This window comes from Dermacentor variabilis, chromosome 1 (genome assembly GCF_050947875.1).
Source record: "Dermacentor variabilis isolate Ectoservices chromosome 1, ASM5094787v1, whole genome shotgun sequence".
In the NCBI taxonomy this organism is placed as follows: Eukaryota; Metazoa; Arthropoda; class Arachnida; order Ixodida; family Ixodidae; genus Dermacentor; species Dermacentor variabilis.
In genome coordinates, this window is record NC_134568.1 from 96,325,526 (window position 1) to 96,352,316 (window position 26,791).

At 44.8% G+C, this 26,791-nt stretch overlaps 2 protein-coding genes and 1 long non-coding RNA gene across 3 annotated transcripts in view; 2 read left to right on the plus strand and 1 right to left on the minus strand.

The window, feature by feature from the left end:
• The window catches only part of LOC142581190 (uncharacterized), a 31,489-nt gene extending 25,934 nt beyond the window's left edge, over nucleotides 1-5,555 (minus strand). Inside the window, exon 1 of the mRNA XM_075691196.1 lies at nucleotides 5,162-5,555. Coding sequence (XP_075547311.1) covers nucleotides 5,162-5,279 — 118 coding nt within the window. The 5' untranslated portion in view covers nucleotides 5,280-5,555. The remainder of the gene's footprint in view (nucleotides 1-5,161) is intronic.
• Nucleotides 5,556-7,851: 2,296 nt separating this feature from the next.
• Nucleotides 7,852-13,215, plus strand: LOC142581207 (uncharacterized). The gene is made up of 2 exons (XM_075691197.1): nucleotides 7,852-8,374; nucleotides 9,953-13,215. Exons 1-2 carry the CDS (start codon nucleotides 8,038-8,040, stop codon nucleotides 11,029-11,031), a joined length of 1,416 nt encoding a protein of 471 aa, XP_075547312.1. The 5' UTR covers nucleotides 7,852-8,037; the 3' UTR covers nucleotides 11,032-13,215.
• A 2,254-nt stretch (nucleotides 13,216-15,469) lies between these two features.
• LOC142581223 (uncharacterized) lies at nucleotides 15,470-26,489 on the plus strand. The gene is made up of 3 exons (XR_012828284.1): nucleotides 15,470-15,669; nucleotides 17,757-17,895; nucleotides 25,733-26,489. It is a non-coding gene; the product is annotated as an uncharacterized LOC142581223 (long non-coding RNA).
• Nucleotides 26,490-26,791: the final 302 nt, after the last annotated feature.

The window sequence follows — 26,791 nt, forward strand, 5'->3', positions numbered from 1 at the left end:
GATAGCAAAGCACAATACAGTGAGCAGCTGGAAGCCATTCAAATGCATCTTTAAATGGACACATTTCTCCAAATTCTGCTAAACCAGAATTCTAGTCTTCACATGTTGCATATTCCAGGCAGATAATGTAAATATTTGAAAACTTGCAACTACAAACATCAACAACAAAAACTGGTCCCCAGAAGACATTTAGAAACAATACAACTGCCACCTAAATTGAAGCCAATGATGACACACATATCAAAATTCAATGGCCCACATGTGCAAGGTCAGCCCTCCTGATACAGCAACAGGGTAACATCACGTAAGACAGTCTCAAATAACAACAGGAGTTATAGTGACATGCCTCTGAACACTGTTAGGGCTGTTCAAAACAATGCAAGTAAATACTAGACATTATATATGCCCCTCTAACCCGAGCACTGCTAACAAAGATCTTCCTCATAGAAAAGATTTAGCTGAAACAATGGCAATAGGTCTTCAATTAACCAATACAAGCAGCGCTGAATTTAGTTTGTAGCAACTTATTAACAATATTTCCCTGGCCTGCACCATCACACATGCTGCACATTGTGAGAAAACTAACAAAGATATCGCATTACTTCATGGCGGAGAATAAATGCTTGATGCTCCCTCTACAAGAATTTCGTCTTTTGCAGTAAGAAATGTGGTCATGTCAAATGAACCCGGTATGTAATCGCAAGGAGCTGCAGAAAGCTTGTAAATACACTGTGAATGAGCTCAACACATGTGAAACTGAACAGAAAAAATAATAATTATAGGGTTTTATGTGCCAAAACCATGATCTGATTACGAGGCACGCTGTAGTGGGGGACTCTGGAAATTTGGACCACTTGAGGTTCTAGACGTGCACCTAAATCTAAGTACACAGGTGTTTTCGCATTCTGAACAGAAGCGGTGACCAATCTTAACCATACGAACTGTTAGTGAAAGTGCAATGATAGCCAAATTACAAGAGAACTAAGATCGTGTCCTTATGAACATAAACAGACCAGTCAGCATTAACCGTCTACACCATTAAGTTTTTATCTCCACCATTAAGTTATTAAGCTTTGAGTTTGACTGGATATGCAGCAACTGGTGTGCGATTGTGAACAATGCTCCTGCATGGGAGCTTAAACGTCATTAAATTTATTCCTTTCCAAACACCAATTGCATCTCTAATATGAAAAAAAGAAGCACCCCAAAAAAGTCAAAGGATTCACGCTACCTTGGTTAAAGATGCCAGGCTAAGGCCACCTAGCAAGTTCATAGATTACCTATACTTTTGTGATGCCCTGCAATGCCCATGTGTTTTTCTCTATATTTCAATTCTTCATTAATTTTCTTTGCTATAAAAATTAAAGCCACCATTAGCAGGATTTCTTGACCAGGAAAACAGAGCATGGTCAAAGTCATGCCAGTCAAATATACAATAAGCACAGTGTGGCTGTGCATAAAGGTGTTGGATAAGCTGTGCTAGGGATAGTCCAACTCTCCCTTCCAATGGCAAGAGTGGAAGCCAGATACATAAGGAAGCAGCAAAGACTTTTGCTACATTGTACCATGCAGTGAAATCTATGAGTCATGGAGATGGTAGAGGTATTATTACCGCATTTGCGCTTACAGCTGTCACCCTTAAGAGAGTACCAACACAAAAATTTTCCCCCTCCTTTTTTTTTGCTTCTTAAGGTAGCTGTCTACTCCATAGTTATGGCAAGAAGTCTCGGTTTCTCAACAGCACCACAAATAAATAATTACAGCACCTTTTGTATGCCCTACCAAAAATGCTCGTTAAGCAGAGCACTGCTTCGAAAGTGAAAAACATTACTTCTCAGGTCACCAAAAGCGGAGATGGCAGGGTGTGGTTGTTGAAGGCCATACAATGACCATGTCGCTGAAAGCTGCCAAACTGACCCCTTTGATTGTTCGCTTTTCTTGAAAATGTAGGGGGGACACTCTCCACCCTAGTGTCCTGTCAAGTACTGAATGGACTCCGCTTTGGCCATCACAGCCAGTATGTAAGCGGTATGTGGCACCACGAGACAGCCACAACAGGTTTCGGTGACAAAACCCGACCTTGTTCAGGTCCAAAGCCACACTGCTTTTGGCGTGCATTTTGAAATGGTCATATTTTTTAAAAGTTAACATAATTATTTGCTGTGCTCTCAGGAAATTGAGACTCCAAAACGTAATTTCTGGGTTGAGGGCTACTAATAAAGTAATAAAGATTGGAGAAAAAAATTTGTCAGTACTCCTTCAGATAAGCCTGTAACATAGGGCGCACAATGCAAGGAAGTCTGTGCACCCTCAATATATTTCATTTGTTGAGGTCTGTATGTAATGTAAGGAAGTCCATGCAACCTCAACAGGAAGTTTTAGATGTTGTGCACCAAAAATTTAGGGACACACACCGTTGGATTTACAAAAGAACGCAAAAAGGTATAGAAAAGAAAGCAAAAGGCGTACAAAAGAATGCAAGCAGGGCATGGTGATCTGGGTGCGCAAAGGTCCCTTTGAACCCAAAGCCGTTTGTGTATGCACAATCTAAAACTCCCTAATATCATATTTCATTTGTCGATACCTGTGTGCACTTTGCCAAAGGTTTCGGAGGAAGCGCACAAGTAACAAGATCTGTCACCAGGTTATGCATTCTGAATTAATCACTTTCAATGGATAGTCATTGGCTAAGCTAGCAGGTAGGACACTTCGTCTCTCCTGTAAGACATTGTCAGACGCTACATCACACAAGTACCCCTGAAAGTGATCAGCCAATACAGCCCCTCGTTCTTCTGCAGGGCATCCATAGCACTACTCATGCTCTAAAGTTGAACAGTGAACTGTCCTGCATTCATCAAGAGTACTCAAGCACTCATAAGCTTCTGTGGGGCCATAGCCAGAACACAGCTACAGTTCCTACATACAGTGCCTTCATAGATAATGGCAGTTGCCGCAATAGCGCAGTGGCTATGGCAATGCACTGCTGAGCTCAAGGTTGTGGGTTTGATCCTGGCAACGGTGGCTGCATTCTGATGGAACAGAAGACAAAAGCACTTATGTACAGGTGCCCCATTAAAGAACCCCAGATGGCAGTAGTCAAAATTAATCCACAGTGTGCCACTATGGCACGCCTGACAATCAGATTGTGGTTTTGGCACATAAAGCACCAGAAATTTATTTTTCAATGCTTTTGGCAAGGGCTGTGCATGCAACAAACAACATAGTAGGTACTGCATAATACAATGCGCTCACGTAGCAGGACTTTGCTACCCTTTGAAAATCCTGCAGGAAGTATAAATGCAGGCAAACCTCCTTACTGTGTCACCTATAATTGAGCAAGCATGGGTTGGCATTGTCAGACACGAGTACACCAACTCACACTCGCTCCAATCATTTCACAAACATGAGATAATGTGTTAATGAGTAGATGCCAGTATGAACAGGAATTAGTGCCAGTTAATTTGAGCGGACGTGAGCATAAACAGGAGTGAATTTTCGTTAACTTGGGCACAAACAAATGTCAGTGACAGTGATCTTGAAAAGGTGTTAATATGTACATGAGTGTTGGTGAGTGGGAGCAAATGCGAGTAAGTATTAAACCTAAGTGATCTTGAGCGCGATGGCGACAAGTGTAGAGACGGCTCTCGCATGCACGCATCGCTTATAAGTTGAACCCCATGTGAGCGATAACTTTGAGCGACTCTCTCCCGTGTTGCGGGTACGATGGCAGCAAGCACACACTAAAACTAGCGTGACACTTTCTCTAAAAACTTCAGTTGATCTGTTTTGCTGTGAAGAGCAGTATAAAATATTCCTGAAGGTCTTGCAGCAGGCCTTTTTACCCTTGCCCGCATCAAAATTCGGTCGTTTGCTTGTTCTGTGCGACAACCGGTCGTATGTCACTGATGTATAGCCTGTTGCAGCTTCGCACTATTGGCTAGTCGCTCAAACCACTTACAAACAACAAGTGACAAATTCTAGATCTCCAGAACCAAGGGATCAAGCAACAAGAAGGAACAATTTGTTTGCGCAACAGCCCATTTCATTGCTTGAAGCAGTCACTGTCGCACACAAAATTGCTCACATGCAGTTTGGGGTTCATAGATTGAGTGGGTGTTTGCAAGTATTAAGTGGCTATTAACAAGAGTGAGAGTTGGAGAGTATGAGCAGGTATGAGTAGGAACATGAGTGAGTGATGACAAGTCTGTGTGTACATGAGTGCGAGTGAGTATATATCTTGTGAGCATATTCATGAGTATCCGCTAATTCTGTTGCCTATGTGCGAAAGTGTCACATGATGTTAAACTGATCACATATGGCTAGTACTTAAAAATGCGCCCGCTTAAATGAGTAGTAAGCATAGAATCTGTTAAGAATTATTTTTAATTCTGAAAGTACAATTTCAAATCTCAATCAAATGGGTGCAAATTTCAACACATGTCCGAGTTATTTCAGCTATCACTTGAGCGCGTAATCGAGAGATACCGCACACACAGAATCGGTACATTCAACATAAACTCAGTATTTCTCAAGCCGCATGAAGGGAATATTACGTGTTCAGATACACAAAAACAAAACCACCACGGTTTCTGACAACGACACAAGATAGAACTCCAAACCAAGTTCTTTAGGGTGTAAACAAAAAAAAAGGGGGGGGGGAGAAAAAGAACCGCACTACGTAGACACACCCCGTACTACGTAAAAGAGACCCGAATCTTGTTTAGAAGTAACCTCCAGTGTATCATTTCTTGCCTACTTCCGAGACAAACAACACATAGCGTTCTAATGTGCTTGCAAAACCTACTGGCGGATAAATGTACGCAAGAAACGCCATCATTTCTCAAGCTGGCCTGCGTTTAAGGAAGTGCAGGGGAGAAAAGAGCATATTGAGATGATTGAACAGACGTGCTGTTTATAACCTGCAACGTTCGTACAAAAGTGCCCACATAGCCTCTAAAATAAAACGTGTGAAAGAACGTTTCTGAAACAGAATACGTATTTACAGCAATGATTGCTACACACAAGCCATTGTACAGCTACCCCCGCTTGGTTGCGAAGATTCGATTAAATCGGATCCACTATTAGGCTTACACGATCGCAAAGGTAAAACAATCTGATGAATGATCAACACGTCAAAGTACACTACAAGAGGAGCGTTAACCTTGACTATGGTGCTTTTCTTGACCCATAATTTTCATCCATCGAGCATCAGAGTTTTCCAATATCTTCTTTCTTCTAATTTCTCTCCTACGAACTGCTTGCTCGGCGGCGTCCTCCATTATGCGAACGCTTACAGCGCCATCTCACAAAATAACAAGTGGACAGTCAGCTCAATTGGCTCAATCTCGGAGGTCATACGTGGTCCTACTACTGATTTTATTCTTCATCATCAGCAGCCTATTTTATGTCCACTGCAAGACGAAGGCATCTCCCTGCGATCTCCAGCGCCAACCGATTCCAACTAGCGCCTGCGAATTTTATCCAGCGCCTGTTCGATCTATAGAGTTTTCTACAGCTGCATGAAACTCTATGGTTTTCTCATACGTTGTTGATGTTGTCTCAATACTTGGTGTCTAAAACCAAACGCCCGTGACGTGTTTCGGCTCCTGCAAAAATTTGGAGGACGCTTAAAGGAGCACTTGCAGAAAAATTCGAAGTCGAGTTAACGTGTGGGATCAATTTCTGTAGGCACACCGCACATCGTCTGCAAAATATAAACGGCGAATCATCATCATCATCAGCAGCAGCAGCAGCCTGTTTTATCAGGCCCCGCACACTCTCAAGTTCAACAAATGGCCACAGAGGGCGAAAAATCAATCGAGGCGTGTTTCAGCGTGAGCGCGCAAGTGGAGTTACTGTAATTTGGTCAAATACTTTAATTTGTGCTTTTTCTGCTAGGGGCGCTGAACATGCTGAATTTTTTACTTTACACAAACCATTGACATAAACAGTCGAGGTGTCTAAGGATGTTTCTTTACCTCAGGCAAATAGGCAGTTGATTTCTTTAAAATTTGATTGTTGAAGCTGCTTTTTAGTCATAGCGTCAAGGTTTTTGTACTTGAATAACCACCGACAGCCGACAGCCTATTGGCATCGATGTGTTTCCTGGCCGTTGGCGTTCGAATACTACGGCGGTAAAACATTTTCGAAAGCATGCTGGTTTCGTCTGCGAGTCATTACATAGACTTGCTGTAAAGAGGTCTACGCTTGGCAAAAAATAGTGCCTCATTTTGTTTAGGCGTTGATTATCATAATGAATGCGGCGGAGGTTGAGGAAGTACGCTTGAAGGTACGTTTTTATGCCGTTGATCTCCATAACACCGTAACTACGCAAATCGATGTCACAGAACACCCGATGCATCATTGTGTGTTCTCCGTCATCGCTTGTTTGCTGTACGCCTACTAATTCTTCATTTCCTCTTCAAGTGTTGTACCCTCCTTTTTTCCTTGTTCTCTTGTGTGTTGTTCCGTCAGCTGTAATGCGCATTTGCAAAACCAATACGTTTGATAAGACGCAGTGGTTATGATAATTTCACTACACATGTAATAAGCTGGCACATATGGTTCAGATACAGATACCTGTATGCGGAGTTGCACGACGTTGATGCGGAGATTAGGATAATTATGACACCCGTAAGGAAGAGGCAGCTGACGGCCGTAAGCTGTTGCGTTCTTTCCGCCAAACTACCCGGCCTGGTAGTGCTGTAAAGATGCTGTATAAAAGTGACACGCGGTGACAGGGAAATTATTATACTTAGCAGCCGGCCGTACGTTTTGTAGCTTAGGTCTTCTTTCTTGTGCGTTTGTGGTACCCTTATTAATGAGCCATTTCTTGACTATGTTCCTGACTATGTAACCGCGTTTGTGTGGATGCGTAGACGTGTGCTTTTTATTGTACTTGTAAAATGAAAATAAAATATTTTCAGGCTTGCTCAATCTTTGGTGTCGTGTGCGTTTATTCCAGTCGAGGCCATCGTGCCACCTGGAAACCGCATTATGTCAGTAGCCCTACACGAAATGCAACAGCTGGAGCGCGGCGGCACAACTCGGGGCAACGGCGGCGTAATAAACGAAAAACCGCTCGGGATGCCCTTAAAAGTCAGTTCAGAGTGTGCCTTAACTCGATATGACTCAGCGCTACATGTATTCTGCTGCGCCTCGATCGTGCTCCCGCCAGTTTGGTTGCTGTGTGGCAAATGTAGCGCCTACATATAAATTTAGGCGCTAGGTTTGCCACATAGCAACTAAACTGGCGGGAGCACGATCGAGGCGCAGCAGCCAGAAACCCAGTAAAGCCACAGAACACCTGGTAAAGCGGCCATCCTGTGCAAAACCCCGTTTCCGTTTCCGGTTGTACAGCGCCAGCTGTGGTCGCATACTTTAGTTCACGACGCCACCGCTACGCTTATTTCCGTAGCACTGTGGAAGGTACAGTTTCCCTTCTCTAAGTTTGTATAGGTGTTCTGTGGTTTTATGTCCACTGCAGGACGAAGGCCTCTGTCCTGCGCCAACCGGTTCCAACTAGCGTCCGCGAACTTCCTAATTTCATCGCTCCACCTAGTCTTCTGTCGTTTTCGATTGCGTTTCCCTTCTCTTGGTACCCATTCTGTAACCCTAATGGTCCAACGGTTATCTAATCTGCGCATTACATGACCTGCCCAGCTCCATTTTTTTTCTCTTGATGACAATTAGAATTGCTCTCTGATCCACACCGCTCTCTTTCTGTCAAACCGCCCATGGCCGCACGCCGCACCGCAAGCCAGCGGCCCGCCAGTAATGGCCGACGTGACGTCCGAGAGGCGGTCGTCAACTTTTGCCTCCGTGCCATATCCGTGCACGAGCGTCTCCCCGCAGGCCGGCTGAGGCCGGTGAACAATAGAAGGCAGCATCCACGTGACCCTGCGTTCCCGGATGTTGGTTCCCTAAGTCGGTTTCCAAATGTCCCTATGAGGCCACAGAATACCTAGTGTGTCACGTGATTGGGGAGGCTTCTTCCCTGTATTGCCGCCGGAATATACAACAACCCACGTGCGTGCAATGACACGGAAACCACGTGTTTCCAAACGCCGCGAGTTCTGCTCGACATTGTCCTGCTCTTGCCTACTCCGCATCGGAATGGCACAGGTCTGTGATCGAGCTGCCATCGGCAATGACGATCGTCGCTGCGAATTTTGCAGCAAACTATTCACCCAGAGGAAGAACATGCTGCAACACATCAGGAATGTTCACAAAATGGCCGTGGATGTCAAGAAATTGATGAAATGCGACGTATGTGGCACTTCCCTGCCTACAATGGAGAAGTATTCGGAGCACCATATCGCAGCGCACAGCTTCGATGCTGAGTACGTGCACCTGGTGTTCCGGAACGATAAGGGTGAGGAACAGTTTTATTAAGTTTATTCTCATTCATCGTGAGCAAATGATGTTGAAACGCAATATTATATCTCGGACTTTTTTTTAATTTCTTGTTGCGCAGTGTGCCTCTAAAAAGTAGTTGGTTATGCCTTGCGCCTTTGTTTTCTCTCTCTCCATCTGTTTCGCGAAGAGCAGCTTTTGCGCAGGTGCCTAATCTATTTCCTTGGTGCATATTGAAGTTTGTATCCTCGTTAAATATAATTTAATTCTTTGTTTATCCATCTCTAGTTAGTCGTGTGCGCGCTCTCCGCGATGCACTACAACACATACGTTTGGCATGGTCTGCTTTTCTGCACAGCAAGTGGAGTGAAATTTGACGTTTGTACATCTTTTTTTTTTTTTTTAAGCGACAAGAGTAAGCTGTTTTGCTTTCTGACGTTGCTTTGTGCCACGTGCGTGCGTGGCCTAGTCTTCGCCTCAATGCACGTCGCAATGCGGCAGAGACGCAGAACCGGGACCACAGTTGAATTTCCGGATGTCGCCGGGATGGTCTCCCAGCGTATTGTGGGAAAACTCTTTAGTAGTACATTTCATAGAATAGAACGAAATTTGACGCTCGCGCAATCCCCCCCCCCCCTTTTTTTTTTCTTAACCGAGAGGAGGCATTTGCTCTGCGTTCTGACGTTGTGCGCTGCTTGCGTGCGTGGCGTAGTCTTCGCCTCAGTGCAGGCCGCCATGCGGCAGAGACGTAGATCGAGGACCACACTTCAAATTGCGGCCGTCAGCGGCTTGGTGTCCCGGCGTAGATTAGGAAAATTTTTTAGTAGTACCACAGTCCTTCAATTGAAGGACTCTGGTTGTAGATTTAATAAAATAGAGCGAAATCTTACGCATACGCAATCCTTTCTTTAAGAAGTGTGTTAGGAGGCTACTTGGTAAGACATTTTTTGTGTGTGTGTGTGTGTGTGTGTGTGTGTGTGTGTGTGTGAATTTGAACTGCGCTTGGGACAAGACACCGAGGTAGAAGACTGGACGAACGCAGACTTAACAACTGGTCTATTGAAATCGCACATAATGCTGCCTCTACAAACCAGGCGCATGCCCAAGCCAGATCATAGCCGCGTGACCATGGAACACTCCCTCGCCAAGCCCCTATCTACAGTAAAAAATCAAGCTCTTCTTGAAAAGAAAGAGCTTTTCAAGAAGAAACTGAGAGAAGGGATTCGGGCATTGTTCTGAGGCGTAGCTTGTACCATGTGCTGTCAGTTCGTCTTTGTGTCATCGTAACAGCATTGCGGTGAACGTACAGTCCGATTCAATATTGAGGAAGGAGTGAGGATAGATCACGCTTAAGTTTCAGATTTGTTTCTTAATAAAACAATACTAATATGGTAAATATCGCATTTGAAATTCAATTTCAACAGAAATTTGAGCAATATCAAGGGTGACCTCATGACATGGTCAAGTTGAAGGTGAGGGAGTAAAATAAATGCTACATTAGCCTGTGTCCAAGGGCTTCAGATTGATTATTTTTGTTTGCATCTCTCTCGCCAAAATACTTGTCACTATCTAATGCTGTTTTGTGCATTTATTACAGAATTTCATGAATGGAAAGCAGAGGAAGAGAGCAGCCAAAACTGCTGGTTCATTTTGCCCACGGGCCCCAAAAAGCTGGCCACTGGAGAGACAAGAATCCACTATTATTGTAATAGATCAGGCGCGCCAAGGAAAAAGGAAGGTCATAGTGGCCGTCGGGAGAAAAGTCAGGGGAGCTGTAGGTCTGGTAAGATATGTCTTTCATTTATTACTGTCACAAAGGACAGCACTCAGAGTCCGACACCTGAAGGCACCACCATAAAAGTCAGGTATCAAAGAAACCATTATGGTCATAAACCAGAAATTCAGCACTTGAGAATGAGTGAAAAGGAAAAGGCCAGCATAGCAGAGGACCTAGAACGGGGTGTGCCCATGAAAATCATCCTAAAACGAATAAGAACATCTGTGGCATCTAAGCTGAGGCCAGTGCACTTGGCAGAGCGCTCAACCCTGCATAACATCAAACGGCAGTTTAACATTGCTGCTCCTGAACGTTGTCACACTAATGACGCTGTCAGTGTAGACACGTGGGTGCTTGCGATGAAAGAAAAAGGTGAAACACTTGTCCGCCTGTACAAGGCACAAGGTGCAGTGGACCCAAGTGGTACATTTTCTTCAGCAGACTTTGCTCTTGTTCTGATGACAGAGCCTCAGAAGGAGCTACTAGAAGAATTGGGCCCTGCAGGGACTGTATGTCTTGACTCCACACATGGAACTACAGGGTACCAGTTTGAGCTGACCACTCTTCTGGTGCTAGATAAAGTAGGATCAGGTGTACCTATAGCTTATTTCATCTGCAATCGGATGAACGAGCAAACTTTGACAGCATTCTTCAAATGTCTGGAGTCGGCCATGGCCAAAAAAGTGGCCGCTAAGACATTTATGTCTGATGATGCTTCGCAATTTTACAAAGCATGGTGCATGGTCATGGGTGCTCCAAAACAGAAACTTCTCTGTGCCTGGCATGTGGATAAGAATTGGCGTAAGAAGATACTCGAGTGTGTAGAGAAACAGCTAAGGCCAGATGTCTACCATAGTGTGCGGCTACTGTTAGAGTTTCTTGACGAAGAGGAATTTTAAGAGTATCTTAAAGAATTCCTTTCTAGTGAGGAAGAAAAACTGAGGGACTTCCTGAAGTACTTCAAAGACCACTATGCAGTTAGGCCACAAGAGTGGGCCTATTGCTTTAGGACTAGAGCAGCTGTCAACACCAACATGCACCTTGAGAGCATGCACAGGACGTTAAAGCACACTATGCTGGAGGGAAAACAAAATAAGCGTGTTGACAAACTAATTTCTGCCCTCATGGACCTGACTTATCATTTTTTAATGAAGAGGGCTATCCAGATGATGAAAGGGGCAAAGGGTAAGAAGCTGAGCACAATTCAGAAGAACCACAGGTCTGGCAGTGAAATGGCAGCTTGTGCCAAATTAAACGAAGATGGCACATGGACTGTGCCATCTCAGTCTATTAAAGGGCTCTCGTATAAAGTGTCAAAAGTGGGAGATGGTGCTTGCTGTCCTTTGAGATGCAAGGAATGCGCAGTCTGTGTGCATACTTACATGTGCACTTGCTATGACCATCTTATACGCTTTACAGTGTGCAAGCACATTCACTGTGTGGTCATCGCTAATCCAACTAGCAGCGACAAGGACCACGAGAGCTCACCCGAAGAAGCATGTGAGGCAAGCCAGGCATTGCACATTGTGCAGAGTATAGCAAAGCTGGAAGTAGCCAAAGCAGTGTCAAGCTCAGCACTCTTAAGAGCAAAAATGGACTCAGTCAGACAGGCAATATCAGATGGTGAAGTCTCTGAGGGTGTGGCTGAGAAGGCAAACAAGTTGTTTGAGCCAGTTTTCATGCTTGTTGAAAGTGACCGAAAAAGAAAGATGCCAGACCATCCAAATGAACCAGCCAACAAAAAAGTTGTGCACCAGTTAAGATTTCACTCTACAAGAAACCCTAGATTGTCACAGCCATCATCTAGCCTTTCAAGGCCCACTGAAGCTCAAAAGGAAGTCCTTAAACGACAGCTTAGGAACAGCAGCATAGAAACTGAAGAAATAACCACTTCAGCAGGGCACGATTACTGGTAACAAGCCTCCAGTACAGTTAGGAAGAGAGAAGTGGTGCAGTACTGTTGTGCTGTCATGTCTTATTGAAGCAGGTTGAGGTGTGCAGCCATATGTCACAGCTGGATGGTATGTGTGTTAGAGCACGAGAGATGCCTCCATGCTTGTTGTATGAGCTGCTGGTAAGTGTTCTGTGAAAATAGGTACAGACCCAGAAGTCATCTCTGTTATGTGGCTATGTGACAGCTGCTGGATGGTACGTGTGTTAGAGCACGAGAGGTGCCTCCAAGCTTGTCATATGAGCCGCTGGTAAGTATGTCTGTACATAGATGTAAGGAAGTGCATTGGATGGCGTGTAGTGTTTCACTGTGCTCCTACCTTCTCTTTCACTGTCTCCCCATTTCTTTTCTGCCTTTCAACTTTCTTCACTCTATGCACTATCTTATTCTCCTCTTCATCCTACATTGAGGGTGTAGGAGAGTGAGCTAAGCATGCATAAAGGTTGCTGTGGAGAACTTAATTGCGGCACTGATGAAGGCAAATCTTTGTCGAAAGGTTCACTACAGCTACATTTATCCTCCAAACACTGTTTATCACTTCAAGCCTTCATATTCCTGTGAGCTTCTGTCTTGTTTAACGGTTGTAACAGTCATACTATTTATTACTATCAATAGCTAGCATACGTTTAGCACTGCAAAGTGCTGTTTAGAAGCTGTGCGAGTTTCTGCTTCCCTTATGATAAACACTCCAGACATTCAGTTTATATTTTATGAAAATCTTTCAAACATTGCCAGTGATGACCTCTGCCTTGACGACCACCATATGGGTTAATGTCGGCATGAGACTGAGGCTTTCCCACAAACAGTTATGCTTTGCTCATATCATGTGACTGACAGTTTCTGCTGTAATTGTTGCAATTGTCGACTGCACTGTGAAGAGTTTTTCTGTAAATATGTGCTGGCCTGATTCCTCTTGTTCATGCGTTTCAGATCTTTTGCTATGAGATGATGAGGTGTAACATAAAAACACGGTGTAAGTTTCACAATGCTTTTAAGAAACCACTCAAAGCTTGGAGACGAAGCATTACATGCAACTTGAACCAAGTGTCTGGACAAAGCGAGTGAAAGTTGCTTTGTCGTGAGCGACGGTGTCGGTGTTGCTATATGTGACCACCTTTAAATAAAAGATTGTTTCGAAGCTGTGGCTCGACTCTTTGTTTCCCCCCCCCCCCCCCCCGGTAAAAAAACAAAACTATTGGGATTTCCAATTCGTTTTGTAAACATAATCGACCAATATGAACAAAAAAAAAAGCTTGATGAGCTAAGATACAGCTTTGCCGTACCATGGAAACACTTGAAACTCCTTTTGAGAAGCTTACTCATGCACAAACACACTATATAGCAATTATTTTCAATCGTATACTCGCAATTTGCCGGGGCACCACGTCAAGTTTCAAGACATCTTTTTTTTGTCTCCAAGAAGCTATATCCTTAATTCTATCCATTGCTTACTGCACCACATTTGATTTTCTACAACAAATAAAATCGAATTCTCCATTGATTGCGCCGACGCTCACATTACAATTGTATGCTATTATTATTGATTAGTCTTTTGTATCTTTCTTTCGGAATGGGGGTGGGGTGGGGGGGTGGCTGCACTGGTAGCGTTCTACGAATTTGCGCCGGGTGTTTGTGTGGGTAAGCTTAAGCGCAGATTTTTGTTGCGCGTTAAAGGGACCCTGAAACGCTTCTGACGATTTTCTACAAACGTACTGAGTCGTTAGAGTAGGTCCTTCTGATCATTAATTGACACATCTAAGTGCTCCGCGTAAAGCGTGTAATTTATTATAAGGTTTTAAAAATGCACATCGCTGCCGATCGCAGCGCACTGCTCGGTGGAAATTTAAGCCGCCCCTACCCATATGACCGAAATCACCCATATGACGTCAGTGGGGCGAACTATCCGATTGGCTGATCAGGGCGCGTGATCGATAATTTTTCCAACTTTATGGTAAACAAATGATCTTCGTAACAGTTGGAATGTTAGTTAATTTGTTTTATAAAAAGAAAGTAACATAAAGAGAATGCAGAAGAACAATTTTTCAGTACACCCAAGCACTTCCGGCAAACAGCAATGGTCGTCTGCTTGTATACAACGTACTCCATTTTGACGAGAGCTCCGCGGTCAGAGTCGGTCTCAGTCTTTTCGCGAGCACTATTATTCGACTTTGTTGCCTTGTCACTGCAAAAGTAGCGACTGGCAATATGTCAAACTGTGACATCGTGTCCCTCTGCAAGGCAGCGTATGAGCGAACTGGCTGCTGCGCATCGGACTGCCGCTATCCGATCGGCGCCAGGATTTGCGCGTTTGTGGCCGTCACTTTACACCGGAAGATTACTAACGCAATAGCGTTTCGCGAGTCCGGTATTATTAGGCAAACGCAAGCGCAAGGGGACAGGGTCTGGCCGCTTGACTGTGCCGTAACGGGATGAGCCATGAGATGAGCAGAAGGGCAAATGTGAACGGTCTGCATGGTGCAGCCACCTGGTGGCACAGAGCTCAACCACACACAGTAGCAGCAACGAAGTGTATTCTTCTTTGCTGCTGGTGTGTATTTTTCGCAGGAGTGTAATCATCAAAACGTTGTTTTTATAAATGTTTAAAATGTTTTACACTTGGTTAGAGCAATATTAGCGCTTTGTTTGGCTGGTTAGGCGCTGCGCCAACAAGTGTCTGGACCGTGCAGACCGATCAGGCCGCTCACGTACGCCTACGCTAAAGTTCCTTCATCAGCTTGAGTTTATGCCTCCAGTCATTTGCCGAAATGATCAGCTTGCCTGTGGTTACCGGAATACCAGATATGTTCGGCGCTACGACAGATTGCTCGCAACGCACGCTGCTTCGATAGCTCCGCTTGGGGTCGACGGCCAAGCGGCTAGCGGAGAGGTCTCGCGCGGGCGGGGGCGGGCTCCAAAACAACCGGAAGTGGACGATGTGACGTCGCATCGTGACGCCGAACCAGTGAAGGTGTTGGCTTGTCCCGCTCGCTCGGCGAACGAGTTGAGGAGGAAAAGCATGGCTAGGGAGGAGGGTAACTTCTAATCGCTTGTAGCTCCATTAATACGTAACGCTTCACTTAAGTTGTGGTGCGAATGTCCTACTTAAGCTGTACCCTACGCGTCTACAAAATTTTTCCGAACCTTTTCAGGGGCCCTTTAAGAAAACAATGCACTTCAGATATTTTAATTAATGCAGCGAGCTGTATGAAAGATCAGTCAAGGGGTTGGAGACGTCGTTATAGAGAATCCCAATTATTTTTCTTTTGCGGTTGTGTATTTGGCATTGATGCACAGTTTTCTTTATTTATTTTGGCTACATTGCGCTAATTGCGCTTCCACGCGCTTGCCGACTCGATCGCAAGGGGACAGCCTGATCAACATCAATATCAGCAGCAATGGCGGACTTGCGCTTGCAAAGTTTTCAATAGTTTTCGCCTTTTAAGTGATTCTCTTGCTATTTTAACGTGTGGAGGTTCATTGTACGTCTGTATTTTTTCAAGTTTGGCATGTGTTTTAACACATGTGACAGTGTAGTCTTTTCTTCTTCAGCGGATATTTGTACAAGACCCCGTTCACGGACTATCAGGTAAGATGTGTACGTACGCTGCACGCAAGCGTAGTGCTTCACTAAGCTGCAGAGCAATACAGAGTTAAGCATGAACGGTACACAAAATTCACAAGTTCTAAGTATTTCCAAGAACTAACATTAATTGGCGAAGTTCTCACAGACGTTGTAGAAGTCATGGGGCGCGGCAGTGCTGAACGTAGCGTCACAAGTTAGCGGCTGGGCGCAATTAGATTTCTTAAATCGTGTTTTTACTAGTAACAACGTGTCACTGTTTCATATTATTGGCGGCGTCTCCAGGAAACCAAATCGTTAACGGGGACACCTGAGCTAGAACCCGGACTGGTCCATGGTTTGGGGCTCGCCGAGGCCTGCGCGTGCTAGTATAGTATATCTATGATATTTGTAGGCTGTATGTAAGTCGTACTTTACGAATTTTCTGACGCATTTTACGATCAGCTGTCCGCTTTTGCGGACAAAGATGGAAGCAGGGTGTTCCGTGGGTTGGGGCAACATACCCTAACCTATGGACCGCCCTGCTTCCAGTTTTGATTCCCCCGATGCCCCTTGGGTACCCTGGAGACCTTGCGCATCTTCCTTGATTATAATCTAAGGTGCTCTCCTGAGGCCTCTGTTTGCCGGTTACATGCGCCTTCGTGGAGCAGTACTTGTAAAAAAATCCGATCTATCGTCGCAACGAAAAAAGCGCCCCGCGACTTTTACATCACCAGTCAGCTAGCCCATTGGTTTACCTATGTGTGGCCTCAACATCTGAAACTTAGTGCCAGTACAAAAGGTTTGTTGGGAAGGGTGTCAGGTCGTTGCTCTGTGTTGAATCGGCCTTTTCTCAATTTTTAAAAATTTAATTTGAATGCACCTTACCAGTGCTGTGCTGTGCTGCTTGCTACCAGTCCCTTGGACAGGGAAGACATGAGAATCCCTGTGCCTACACTTTAAATGCAGTGGTGTGACCGCTTCCTTTGGGAAGCTACCACGTTAGCGATATTGTGAGCACAATACGTGACTTTCCTTCATCTTCCTCATCCGTACATAGTGTGTGTTGTTTCTTCCTTGCCATAGCTCTAGCTCGCCGACAATAAAACGGTTCCCTTTAAGTGTTGGAGGTGCTGGGGTTCTGCGTTCAAAGGACGTTAAAGGTAACAGTGTTTGTGCCTTTAATAACATGTTGCAGTCAATCATTTTGATACGTGTGGTGGTGTTCATGCGTTTGCACAGTGCAAAGACATCCACAATGTAAGAGGTACGTGACTCTCGAAATATATACTCTCTCTGGGCTTTTCTTGCGACCTCAGCACAAGTAGTTGGAGCACTAAAGAACTGACAAAGCTGGTGCATGAATGTTGCCCAGTCGGAAAGATCTGGCTCGTGTATCAAAGCCAATTGTTTCTTAGATTGTAGAGGCAGACGAGCACGCTGTGCAGTTCCTAAAAACTGTCCCACATGCAGAGCTGTCCCACCATTGCTGACTCTGTTGCACATTTATCAAACTGCTTGATTCTCACCGAGCTCAAGCTATGGTGACGAAGACGCAGCACATGGTTTACAGTCACATATTGCACTTGCAATACATCTGTTATGCCAGTTTGCCGAAATAAGTGTGCACACTAGTGACAAGTTTACTATGCGTGCACGGGTATTTGCCTTTCCTGTCCTATGGGCTGTTGGCAAGCAACGCAGTGCTGCACTCGTCAGGTGCACCCCAGGTTTCAGTGTGTTTACATTCGGTTGCATGAACATGGAGGGAGTATGTTTGCTGTAATCAATACCACACAGATTTTGCTAATGTAGGCTTGAGTAGCTTTTCCATGCCTCCACTAAATAGTCGGAATACTTCCATGTATGATAGAATGATGAGCATTTTAACCTCCAGACATACAGCAGTCTTGGCACCACTGCAAGGCAGAAGCAACCTCCTCACCATGTTAACGCTCAAATAAATCTGATTATTGAGGCATTTTATAAGCCCGCCAAACCACCTGCACCACCTGAATGATGTCACTTGTTGCACCTGGCTGTTCATTTCATTTGCTCACTTTGGCATCCTCTGCTCGCACATATTCGTTTCCAATAATTCAGGAAAATTGCAGGGCTGGTTCACAATCTTTCCAAAGCCTCAGGAGGGACAGGACCAGATTGTGGGTCTGGAGCAGCAGCGCACCAGACAGGCATAAGTGTGACTGACATGAACCACACATGTACCTCTCTGCTGTGTCTATGCAGTACCAGGTATGTTCCTTACATGCATGTTTACACTCGTGTATGTGAGCATGTCATGTACTTATAGCTATCCACCTGTCTGTAATATTGTCAATACTGTTTTCTTTATTTTACTTTATGGCCTTGTAAAACTGAGAAAAGATAATGAAAAAAAGGAAAGAAACGCTGCCTTCCTGTTCACCAGTGAAAGTATTGTTGCATAGACAGAGGCACAGAGAAAAAGATGTATATGCATGTCGGACAGCCTGCACAAAATTTTATCTTTGTCTCTTCAAACATAGCGTACCTGTCCGGGGTCAGTGGAATAGCTGTTCTGTAGCATTACCCCTAGCAGTGGAAGCACTGTCCCAGAGCTCTAAAGAGAGTCATCGGAAGCGCAGTGCTAAACCTTCAGCCTTAAAATGTGAAGGGCGTCATTGGACAGGACGAGAGATGACAAGGTGAGACTGACTGGGACAATGTTGTGGTGATGGGTGCCACCTGGTTGAGCACACAATATGGTCCCCTGTCCTGAGAAAAGCTTTTCTGGGAGCCCCACACAGTGGAAAGGGGACCAGAGAAGTACAAGCGCACCAGAAGAGAAATGAATGTCGTATTGTGAAGCATGGTACTGTCATTTCTGGTTGCTTCATGACGCAGTAATGATAGTCACAGCACAATATTTTGAATGTGTTCTGGCAACTCATGATATGCTAGTGAATGCTGCTCATTCTGATCATGTGGCCTGCATTTCAGTGCTTGGATATCTAAGGCCATGTTGCAAAATGCACAAGAGATTTATAATAGACTTGTATACACACAAAATGCAAGAACAGTTCTAATATCACTGAAAAGACAGAGCGTTCACGGCGTCGTGCAAGCTCAGTGTCGTTGAGCGTGCACAAGAACTAGTCTTAACTGATGTCATGACTGGCCTGTATGGTCAACAATTTGTGTTGCGCCGCCAGAGCAATAGCGAAAGGCTGGACGTTTTGAATACGCCGAACCACCCGCAACTGTTGGAAAACGCCTAGGAGGCCCCAATAGCGAAGAGACCTTACCCTTTGTGCAGGCATTTTCCCCTTCTTACCCACGCCTTGCACGACACCCTGATGCCTGCGTAGTCTCCACAGTGAGTGGGACGATTAAGCTTCGTGTGTGCATTCGCTCTTTCTCTTCCTCCTCGGCAGGGAAGACGCCGGCGGTGTCTGTGTGTGCATGTGTGCACGTCAGTGCCTTTCCTTCTGCTGAGCCAGTGGCGGTTAGAAAATCCGTTGAACACTTCCATGTATCAAGCGGCGGCCACCAGTGTTTTCTCTCTCCTTCTCTTGAGCGAGGGTATTCCAAACACTATAACGAACATCCTCGCGAATCGACTTCAGCCTTCAGTTTTTGAGCAAACTAGAATGTCTGTCGCTCTCCATCAGAAAACTTGCAGAGCTGACCACTCCGTAACAATGTGAAGTAAACATTCATTGTTACTTCTTACGTTGTTGCCGTAACTCCTGCCTGGCCCCCTCGGTACTCATGAGCTGCTGCAAAATTCAGTCAGTGGCACGATCCTTAGAACCTGGGTGCACAGTTTGTAATGATTGGTGCCAGCGGTGCGACCCGACAACCAATGGTTAAGCTCCAGACCACCAAGCCCACACTACTTCTACAGTCCTGGGTTCCCTTCTTTAGTACGGAGCAGCAGCAAAAAAAGAATTGACATCTGTGAATAAGGTACATGGATGTGGGCTGCTTTCCTTGAACATAGGAGGCAAATGCCTTTGGGAAGGTTCAGTCGCACTTTGTTACTTTAAAAGGCGTCTCACCAACATTGGACCTTGCAAACCGACAAGTGCAGTGCATAGATCACACACTAACAATCCTGTCTCCAAATTATCAAAATGATGCACAGCGGGAAAACAGTAGAAATTTTAAACAAAAGCCATCAGGCCCTGCTTCAACCAGAGTCAAGGTTGCATGCACAAATGTCTCTATTGTTGAATTCCAATGGCGGAGTCGGAGCAGCCGACGGACTCCGCGAGCGAGCACTCGGCTCTGGCGTAGAGCAACGCCTCCAAATCCGCGAGTGGAACACAACCTGCGCCGCCGGAGCAAGGCGGAAGCGGAACTTCTATCTCCGAGTTACCCAGGATGCCTTGGGTGTTGTCATTTCCTTCCGCTGTTCGCTCCCAGCACCGCCGCACCGGTCACTTGTCTCTTCAGCGCTGTTCAGCTGTTGTTTCTTTAAATGTGCGGAATGGATATCTCGCCAAGCGTGCAGCAGCTTTTGCTTCCTCGCGAGTCGTGACCGGTGGCGCCTCCCAGCAGACAAACGTGGTAAAGGAAATATGTCACGCAGAGTTCCGGTCCACTCCGCCGATTTTGGCGGAGCATCTTTTTCTGCTCCGCGGAGTGAATCCCGCTCTGAATCCCCTCTGACTCTCTCATTGGAACACCTTACTCCCGCCCTCACTCTGTCATTGGAATAAACCTGCTCAGGAACGAGCAGAAAAACTTGCTCCGACTCCGCCATTGGAATTCAACATATGTAAAATGTGCTGCCTGCAACATCACCAACCATGGCACATGACTTTCGTAAGTGGTCAACCAATGTTAAATGCCATCCCTGGATGTGTGCCCCACAGCAAAAAAGCAAGAGAAGGAAAAGAAGAAAGAAAAGACAAGGCTCGTCATGCAAGTGTGACGTGAACCCTTGGCTCTGGTATGGGGGAAGACAAAGAAGGAAGATCACTTGGAGGGAGGCAAAGCGGTTGAGTGCCGTTGCTTTTAGCGCTCACCTCCTGGCAGCATGAAAATGCAACATTTCAATTTCTTCCATTTCCTTTAATAATGAACTAATTAGAAATTTTTGTTTGATAAAATGCTCCCTTGACGGCGTCTTACAACTTCCAATGCGCATATTGTCACGCGCTAACACAAGAGTAAGTGACAGTATGAGCAGCCAGAGGCGAAAAATGCCAAGCACTAAGCGACGGTTCTCCAGCTGGCGCGGGATCTTTGACTTTGTCGTCTTCATCGCCGTTTTGCTGTGCACGCAATGCTGAATGTTCGCTGGCTCAAAACACCAAGTGGAAATATAATTAAAATTTGCCATGGTGCTTGGTGAGAGGGGCTTTTTCAGCCCAAATTAGATCCTGCAGACTATAGTACTGTATGGAAAATATGGTACATGGAACTGTAAAATTTAATTTTCCACAGAAATTTCTACCTGTGCAATTGGAGTTGGCTTTGTCGTAGCATAGATGTCAGGACTGTGAAAGAACCTTTTATTCCCTAAAGATCCTGTGCTGTAGTATATTTGAGCATTTACATAAAAGCATGGAGACCCTCAGTGTGTAGCAATCCAAGTAGCGGCATATAGGTTGTGTGTGCTGCCTGTAGGGATGCCACTGAAAGCCATCTACGAATTGGCAGATTTGAGAATTGTGGAGGGTAGAAGGCTCATGGCTGTTCTGCCTGTGCACCAAGCACTGCAAAGCACAGTGCTGCAATTTTCTGTTTGTGCATTTGGAAGAAAATTATTCCTGCAGTCGCAGTGACTACACAGAAAATCCACCCTACGAGAATGGACAGAGTTCCAATGTAACTGTGGTTTGAAGTGGTCCAGCCCCCGTGTGTACGAGCACCGATTTCCCCAGACAAGTGTGGCAGTGCCTGGCTTTGAATGCAGTGTGCTACTTCGTAAATATTGCAGTTGCCCAGCGCTACACTGCCTGGATTATGTGGTTGCCATAATGACTTCTCGATACCCGTGGGACGAATATTTGCACTCGAAATAGCGACAGCAGCCATGCATTTCCTGCTGACATAGAATTAGGTTCAGCAATGTCATCTGATGCATGCACATGCTGTGATGTGGTTGGTGTGGCCATGCACTGTTTTCTCCCTTCAAGTATGCTAGTGAACTGCCGCTAGTTATAGATGTCTGCAAGGAGTGCACACTGTGTGAGTGCTGCACATGAATTGAAATTATGATCACCACAGTGATGATAAAGAACAGATTGAAAAGTAATATGACAACACTTATCAAGACTGTCTACAAGTTTTCTGTGAAAGATTTGCTCAGGTTTGACAAAAGCCATCTTAGGGACCATTTAATGGGGTGTTACCACCGATATTATGAGATGAAAGAAAAGGAAGCCACTAGGAGTTTTCTGGTGACGCAAGGCGCTCAAATAGATGGCTTTGAATTGCAATAGACATTAATATTATCATTCTATTTGTCTGGGCACATGACTTCTTCACCAACCTCTCTGTCATCTCTGTAGCACATTAATCTGGGATAGTAACTCCACTCTGATGCAGAAGATGAAAGTGCATGCCAGACATGCTGACCACACCGACTTGGAGAGTGTCACTTTCTTGAATATGGCAAAAGTTCATGTTTTGGGCGAAATAAGAGCTCGTGGGCAATTTTCATCTGTGATAAAGAGAAGTAAGTGCTGCCAGTGGTCAGACGTCATTGAGGTTGAGCTTCTCAAGCAAGTGGATGCCATCGAGAACACCCAAAAGTCAGCGATAGCCATTGTGCAGCAGCTTAAGGTGGCAAAGTCCAGCCGGTCTTTCTGTGCACAAGGTCACCAAAAGACATTCCTAAGTAACGGATATTTTTTCTCCTACACTGCTACCCTAGAGTGGCCGGAACATGCACCGTTCGATTCAAGCATGCAGCTGTTATCGAAGCTTAGTTTAGTCAGTTATTGAGGCTAAAGATGGTTTTAATAAATGCGCATTAGGAAACAATTGTGAATGTAAAAAAATTTGAACTGTATTGACTATTTGGTGGCATACTGTTGCTATTCCTGAAGTTATATCCTCAAATAACTTATGCTCCAGATACTTGAAGTTTTAGTAATAACTATTGGAGTGGAAATATCAATTTTTCAATTTCAAAGCGAATTCGAATAATGAAACTTAAGTGCAAAGCAAATATTTTTCTAATATGAATACTATTGGTATTGTAAAAATGAATTTTTTTCCCAACCAGAGGTGCAAAATAGTTTACTGCATAGTAAATAATGTACAGGGATATTATGCTTCGTGGTTAACAAAATTCTCTAATACATCACTTTTGTTTGACAATGTCATAACTAGTTATTTAATGTTTCATTAAGCAAGGACAACAGCTCGACATGTTTGAAGAGCAGTGACACCTTACTGCATATCACCATCGATTCAGACATCGAATAGAACTGCTTAGAGTGTCTGGTATCAGCAGGTCGCTCTTCACAAGCCGAGCCAACAGTGGGCACCATCCTTACACCATAGCTCAAATGGATCTTTCTTTTTTTGGCCCAAAATGTCATCATGCAAATATCTTTGAACCTGTGATTGTGGCACTGAAAATTCCTGCTAGTTGATGAGCTCATCAGAGTCTAGCCACAGTGCTGATGTGGAAGTGGCCTCTTCAGAAGCTTTTGTTGAATGCATACCTGGGTTCCTTGGTGTTGAAATTATCCTTGCTTTCTCTAAATCCAAGGGCGAGATCAAACAAGCATCTCGCTTTCTGAATTTTTGCTTGCACTCATTATTTGCCTTTGCCATGCTTTCGTCAGCGGTCGTCTGCTTGGTGAAGCGAACATTCAGAAAGCTAGAAGCTAGCGCAATCTCATCCCAGGTTTTTAATCCAGTTTGACATTGAAGCATCCTGGTAGTATTAAAGTACTTTAGAATGACGTTTCAGAAGCATTGCCAAGTTTGCCACTTGGTGAAATTTGTAGTTTGGAAACAATTTAGGCTCTTAGCGAGATTAGCAGCGGACACAGAGGTTTTCACATGGCGATTGGTGTTGTCCAAATGCATGAAGAGGTCACAGTGTGGGTACTTAAGCCGATAGTGTCGGGTAACCATAAGCACCAGCAGGGGCCGTGTGACAGTGTCCCCTTTAACTTCAGATATGCTTCACTGCATGATAGTAAATATGCTTCGCCGCATAACACGACTGTGCTGCGGCGAAGGTGACTTAAACTGACAACAGCCGAGAAGGTGCAAATAGCACTGCGCTGCCTGGTTCTTGCTGCTGGTTTTATTTTTCTTCTTTTCACAGTGTCCTTACTGTAAGTGCACTGCAGAGTTACAATGCAGGAATATGCATGTGCGCACAAGCTTTCATTCAAGAGTAACTCACGATCATAAGTTACGTCATCATGGTTTCGTACCATGTCACGGCACCATAAGCGAGACATAATAAAGGGGGCCTCAAAGGCTGCGGGAGAGACCAATCTTTTGTGTGAGATTGGGCTATCCTTGCTGCACACAGTGCAATATTATATGGCTCTCATGTCTATGGTGGCATTGTCGATTATGAATGTTTCCTTACTACGTTAAAAAAATGTGTGGTGCATCTTTCAGATAATAATGGCATTATAACTCAGAGTTGTTCAAGTTTGGGGGACTTGTTCATTACAAGTACATTATTAGAAAAGGTTTCAAATGTCTAGGTCGTAATTGCATTTGAAGAACTGTAAGTCTTCCTACACATAGCAATTGGTAGCTTACTGTGCGATGTTGAAAGTGGTTTTCATTCATAGGCCCTACGCAGAGAGCAGCGACACAATGCCTGGCATGTGACCAGTGTGGGTAGCAGTGAAACTTTCTACTTTCTGTATCCTCACTCTTTGCTTGTAACATTATCCATCAAGGTGTGTGGGTTTATCTGTTAGTAGCACAAAAGTGCTAGAGCTGCATTTATGCAAGCTTTCCCCCCTTTTCATATTGCTGTAACTGTCTCAGTAGGTCCTTCCTGCATAGAGATATTTCTGGTGCTCGTAACCGATTCCAGTCTTAGTGCATAAATTTGCTTTATGAATTCTTTGTAGACAGAAGGTGCTTGAATATTGGTTGCATGAAATGCTCCAATGCACACTGTATACGTACAGGGTGTCTTTTATTACCATAAAGATTTTCTTGTTTTAAAGTTATGAGCGCAGCAAATGTGGCATTCTTGCAGAGGAATTCCTCTATTTTGGAACTCCACAAATTTGGAGGCAGTGACATTTTAATATACCCTCATTTCTTACAAATCTTGAAAGTTGCACATAATTCAAGATATTCGTCATTGAATTTCACTGGTAAATCGAGGCAATATTGGAACAGAGTGTGCTGGGAGTGCAGAAAAGAAGGTCCCGCTATCTTATCAGATGGAAACACCCCTCCCCCCCCCGCCTGACAACAGGCACGAGAAAGTCTGAAACAAAATCTTGGCCAGGCATCGTAGCTGCTGATACGACACACTTTGCCTGGCAAGCATGTGCGTCAGTGTGCCCTGTCAGGCTATCATTTAAGCTTTGTCCCACACTTCTTGATTGGGCACTGCTGCCTGATGTGGAGCATGATGCATTAAGTTTTGCTTGTACTCAATTGAGCGCGATAACGAATATTTCAAAATAAGTGCAATTTTCGAGATTTAGAAAAAGAAAGGGTGTACATTCACATGTGACTGCCTCCGAATATGCCATTTAGACGGCTGCCGCCAAGGTACTAATAAAAAAGTGACTGAATTTTTCAAAATTAATTTTCTGAAGCTCGCATTATTAGCAGCAAAGTGTATCCACCTCACCTAGAAACTCCTTTGCAAAAACGGCTGGCTCTCTGTGCTCAAAACTTTTTACAAAATATCTGCATGGTTAAAAAAAAACTAGATATGCATAATTGTCAATGTATAAAAATCGTACGCTATCACTTTTCAAAATTTTTGTCCTTCTATGCAACACCAGAAAAATTGGAAATAGAAGCTTCAGGTGACCTATCTGATGTGCAAGTAGCATGGCCATATTATTGTTTTAATTTTTCGCTGTTACCTTTTACTGTGATGTCGCCACTGCAGCAGCTCGATGGCTGTGGCTTTTCATTCCAGGTCACAAAGCTGCACCCAGGTAGAGGCAGAATCCAAAAATGCTCGTGTACTTAGGTATTGGCCTCGAGCTCCACCACTAGAAAAGCTGACGCCACCGTCGGCGTGACGTGCTAGGAGGGATCACGTGGACATAGCGGCCGCGTCGGCTGCTTCGGGCACGCCGAAGCGAGCTGAAAACGAGTTTAAATTCCCTCGTACACTGCGGTCCTAATTTAGTGGCGAAATTTCCCCGCTTCGAGTGTCTCCTTTAGAACGCTTCAAAGCACTAAATAGGTAGTGGCTGCCTTTGAAGGCGCGCAACATGGTAGGCTACTGCTCAGTACCGCAGGGCCAGACGCACGTAATGGAGGCCGATGTCAGCCTTATTCACACATAGCCACAGGACAAGAAGCTGCGTGAAGCTTGGCTCGCGAAACATAAAACGGGCAAACAGTCATCGGCTACAACTCGGATATGCAGCAAGCACAGACGCAAGGAAGATTTCTGCTACGGCGCCCAGTTTGCGATGTTCTGAAAAACGCGCACTGAGACGCTCGCCCGAGTCCGCTGCCCGACTAATGTCATGACGGTTTGGTCTATGAACTTGTCGATGCTATAGATACTGGCAAGTTCAGTGGAGTGGAAAGGCAGCGGTAAGAAGCACATTTAAAAAAAGCATGGCATATGGTCATGTTTGTGTTATGAATTAATGCACTGGATTACAAAACAGGAGCAGCGGGAAATTGCACGCTGAGAACACCGATAAACATACAGTGCGACGCAACTCGAGAAATATTGAAAGGTCAAAGAATTTAGAAGAAAAAGAAAGATTGAATCGTCGCGACGGCAGATCACAGTCCCCGTAGGCGTCGAAGTCTCTACAATGTAATTATTTTTTAACAGCTCTGATAGCACCCACGCAACAATGGTTGCTTGTATACTGTCAAATGCTCATATTCTGCGGCCTAAAGCTCATGGCATGGTGCGAAAACGCGCGCGCGGAGAAAGCGAAACAGTGCGCGGACAAGCGTGCAGACGCGCAGTCGGTCGCTGCGAATCTGTGCGATCGCTGCATTGAGG